The sequence below is a fragment of the Apteryx mantelli genome, chromosome 24, assembly GCF_036417845.1.
Source record: "Apteryx mantelli isolate bAptMan1 chromosome 24, bAptMan1.hap1, whole genome shotgun sequence".
Classification (NCBI taxonomy): domain Eukaryota; kingdom Metazoa; phylum Chordata; class Aves; order Apterygiformes; family Apterygidae; genus Apteryx; species Apteryx mantelli.
In genome coordinates this window covers 1,869,976-1,874,492 of record NC_090001.1, presented here as the reverse complement: position 1 = coordinate 1,874,492, position 4,517 = coordinate 1,869,976, and the positions used below count along the sequence as shown (strand labels likewise).

General features: G+C 54.0%; 1 protein-coding gene across 1 annotated transcript; it reads right to left on the bottom strand.

Annotated features, from left to right (window-relative positions):
* Positions 1–1,610: 1,610 nt before the first annotated feature.
* On the bottom strand, positions 1,611–2,543 carry LOC136994158 (olfactory receptor 14A16-like). The gene has a single exon (XM_067310404.1). The coding sequence runs from the start codon at positions 2,541–2,543 to the stop codon at positions 1,611–1,613; it is 933 nt and encodes a 310-aa protein (XP_067166505.1).
* Between the last annotated feature and the right edge of the window lie 1,974 nt (positions 2,544–4,517).

Below are 4,517 nucleotides of genomic sequence, written 5' to 3'. Positions count from 1 at the left end.
CCTGGAGCCTGGCTGCCCACAAAGGCATCACCTGTCCAGTGCACCGCCAGGGTGGCTTGGGAGAGGGCAGCTCCCCTCTGCCTCGCTGGGGCTGGGCATGAGGCAGGGGCTGGGCACAGCTTTTCCCTGGGGATCTCCCTGAGGAGCTATTACGGGTGATCTTTCACCTCTGCCCTGGCAGCAGCACCAACACTCAAGGTGCCAGGATGGAGGGCACAGAGGGTGGAAGGGGGACGGGCTGCCCAGGAGGACCATTGAGACCTTGTCCGTGCACACAGGGATGGAGTGAGGAAAGCCAGAACTCAGCTGGAGATGGAACCAGAGACCTCGCACATGGAAAGGGCTGGAGTATTATTCAATGATTATGAAATGATTCCCCAGAGTCTGGGGGATCCAAGCACCCAGACCCTGACCAGTCCAGGTGGACCGCCGACAGCTGTTAGCAGACAGCCATGCTCCCAGATCTGCTGGGGTCTGGTGCAGAAGAGTGACCATGCAAGGCTGGCCTCTTCCCCTCCATTGGGATATGGAGACCTGCAGGAGGACGGAGCTGGCCATGCACCACCCCACAGCTGGGGTGAGCAGCCAGCAGTGGAAAGGGGCCATGTGAGGGGCTGGTCCAGGACGATGGCCTTCTGGCAACTTCCCCAGTGTGTCCATGCAACACAGGGAACACCCTGGGCTCTTCTCTTCTGCACCCTCCACGTCCTGGTGCCTTTCCCAGGAGACCTGCATTTGCCTGCAAGCACACTGGTGGGTGCTCCCACACTGCTGTTCACACACAGGAGCTGCCTGCTGGCATTTTGCCTCTCCCAGGCCCTTTCCTGCCCATCTCAGCAACTCCCCAGCTCTCCCCACCTCCCCTGCCCTCTCCCCAGACCACCCAGCAGAGCAGCCTAGGTTGAGGGTGGGGAGGGACACTCCCTTCCCTGTGCCTGCTGGGTCCCCACTGCTTCGCCTGAGATTTCTGAGCTCTCATTCAGTGCATTGTTCAGTTTAGCCCTTTGCCTTTGGGCAACTCCACTTGGTTTTGTGAGTCTCCACTCACTGCCCATCCCAGGCACATGCTGTCCCACGAGATCCCCTGTGCTCTCAGGGTGGCTCCATATTCCCTTCCAGAAGCATGGACATCTCTCACCAGCCCTGTAATATGGCAGACAGTCCCCAGCAGACACCACTTGACCACTCACCTGCTCCAGGGACACTGGGCACCCACAAGTTACAGCTGACTCCAGCCCTCCTGCCCAAACACATCACCCTAGGAGCTCATGCCCCTTAGCCCATGGAAAACCCAAGCACAGCAAAGGGCCTTTTCGGGTGCAACTCCCTGAGCTCATTCTTGGCTCCAGCTTGGGAAGAAGAGCCCAACCTTCAGGCACTGTCTGCAGGAAATCCCCTTTTATTGCAGACATGCTGGCAGGGAGGCCTGCCTGGACACAGTGCTATGCAGATTTATGGAAGGCTTCCAGGTCAGACAGACAGGGTTTGTGCTGCTGGAGAAGTGGGATGAATTCAAGCATTTACCAACGGAATTATCACAGATAGAATGCCCAAAGCACAAGACTTGCCCAGGGTAAATTGGAAATCCCTTGAGAGGAGAGATGGGCAGTTCATTGCTGCTGTAGTACCAGTTGAACCAGTTTCTTCAGTGCGTCCTTGAGCTCCTTGTTCCTCATGCTGTAGATGAGAGGGTTCACTGTTGGAGGCACCACTGCATACAGAACAGCCATCACCAGATCCAGAAGTGGGGAGGAGAGGGAGGGGGGCTTCAGGTAGGCAAAAAAGCCAGTGCTGATAAACAGGGAGACCACAGCCAGGTGAGGGAGGCACATGGAGAAGGCTTTGTGCCGGCCCTGCTCAGAGGGGATCCTCAGCACAACTGTGAAGTACTGCACGTAGGACAGCACAATGAAAACAAAACAACAAAAGAGTAAAAAAATACTAATCACAATAAGCCGAAGTTCCCTGAGGTAGGCGTCTGAGCAGGATAGCTTGAGGAGCTGGGGAATTTCACAGAAGAACTGCTCCACAACATTGCCTTGGCACAGTGGTAATGAAAATGTGTTAGCAGTGTGCAGGAGACCATAGAGAAAACCACTGCTCCAGGCAGCTGCTGCCATCTTGACACAAGCTCTGCTGCCCATGATGGTCCCATAGTGCAGGGGTTTGCAAATGGCCACATAGCGGTCATAGGCCATGACAGTGAGAACAGAATACTCAGTTGCGATGAGAAAGTAAAAATGAAAAACCTGTGCAGCACATCCCCAGTAGGAAATGGCCCTGGTGTTGCTCAGGGAATTGGCCATGGATTTGGGGACAGTGGTGGAGATGGTGCCAAGGTCGAGGAGGGAGAGGTTGAGGAGGAAGAAGTACATGGGGGTGTGGAGGTGGTGGTCACAGGCTATGGCTGTGATGATGAGGCCGTTGCCCAGGAGGGCAGCCAGGTAGATGCCCAGGAAGAGCCAGAAGTGCAAGAGCTGCAGCTGCCGCGTATCTGCAAATGTCTGGAGGAGGAACTCATTGAAGGAGCTGCTGTTGGACATTTGCTGACGCTGGGCATGGGGGCCTGTCCAAGGAGGAAAAGACAGGGACAAATTAGAGCAGTCTTCTGGGAGACAAACCCTTTGCCTTCCTCACAGAACCTCCCACTTTTCCTCTCTCCTTTACTTTCGTTCAGCTCCCTGGCTCAAGCTCCGCTTTGTGCTGCCTGAATGTGCCATGCAGAGCAGGGGCCTCTGCTAACGATTTCCAGAGGAGTCAGTGCTGCTCTGCTGGGGGTTGTAAATGGAGGAAGGTGACAAACATTACCAGTTCTTTGGTGGGGATAGGAGGGGTTGGGCTCCATGAGCTGAGCTAAGGACACTCAGTCCAGTGACTCAGTGGGAATAGTCTCTGTTTACCAGAAGGAGAGAGGAATATAGCACTTGGAGCAACCAATAAACCCCTACAATGGAAGAAGGCTCAGGGGAGATGGGCAAGGGGCATGTGCCCATGAAGCTCAGGGGATAAGGTAGGGTGTCACTGACCACAGCTTTTGCACAGGAAGCTGACTTTATCTCAGCGCAAAGGGGACCATGACTGGAAGGTAACCTTGGTTTTAGATAAACAGCTATGTCAGTTGAGTGGATCAAGTGACTGCAGCCCAGCTGAGTGGATCAGCTGGTGTCAATATTTTCCCCTGAGTCCATCAAAGAGTGTGAATGTCTCCCTCAGTTAGCCAGACCAGCATGGGGGGGGAAGGGTATTCATGGCTCAGCCCAACACGGAGTATAAAAACTGAACAACTAACAAAAGAACTTGGAAGAGAGCAATGGGATTGAGCTGATGGGGATGCCCAGCGTTGTGATGGTGAGCACAGGACAGAGACCAGTAATGGGGATCACACTGGTGTTGTGATTGAACTGATATTGCAATTGCTCTATTTTGCTAAGTGTAACTCACACTTGTATTGTGATTTCAGCATATTGCTGTGTCACTCTGCTCAATCAAAAATGCTGTGTAACGTCCAATATCTTCTAAGAAGTTAATTTTGATATTCAACATTACACCGTCCATGTGTGGAATAGCAAAAAGAACCTGGTGAGGGAGGATTGGACTCTGACAAGCTCTCCTGCCAGCTGCCTTGGAAAGGGAAGATCCTTGGGTGGGATTCATCTCCCCCAGCCTTGCCCTCCTGAACACAGGTGTTTGTATCTGAAGCAGCCACACCAGCTCCCATTCTAGCAAGGCAGAGACACTCTCACGTGAAGGCAGCGGGTGCCCGACCCTTGCTGAATGTCTCCGTTCCAATGCGATAGACCCTCTCCTCACACCAATTTACCATCTGCTCTTCAGCAGAGACACAGGGGACTGACTCAGAGGAAGGTGTCTGCATCAGAGGGACTGACCATCACTTGCCCAAATCCTTCCTCCCATGCTGATTCCGTTTGCAGTTCCCTCTCATTCCCTGCCCATCTCGCTGCCTGGAACTCTCCCTGCTGGCAGCTCCTTCTCTATCCCAATGTCTTTTCCCTGACGGTGCTCACAGACCCCATCCCACCCTCTGCATGCTCAGTTCTGCCCAACAGAAACCTACCAGGACAGGGCGCTGGGCAGAGGCACTGCTGTGCTCAAAGGTTCTGAGGAGCAGGTCAGAAAATCCCTGACAAGGCCATAAAGGGGATGCTGGTGCTGTCTGTATGCTGAGGAGGGGTTGAAGGGGTTTGCTGAGCTTTCTCACAGACCTAGTGATCTCTGAGAGGGAAGGGTTGAGAGTCTCAGTTCCTTCCCAAACCACAAAACTCTTTCCTGTTTTCCCTCTCCCCACATTAGCGAACTGAAAGCACACAGCCTAGAAGGAAAGCTCCTTCCCTTTCAAGCATCCCCTGCCTTGACCTTCCTTTTGAAAAGTGCCCTCCAGAAATGTCCTCACGGTGAGCTGGAGCTGTGAGCAGCCCTGACCCACGCACCACCCTCTCCACAGCACACTCAGCCTGCCCTGACGGGTTCTCTCCTCCCACCCAGAGCTTCTCCCCGCA

Bases quoted from the DNA above. Each gene is read 5' to 3' on its own strand.
- LOC136994158 (XM_067310404.1), bottom strand. From the start codon at position 2,543: ATGTCCAACAGCAGCTCCTTCAATGAGTTCCTCCTCCAGACATTTGCA.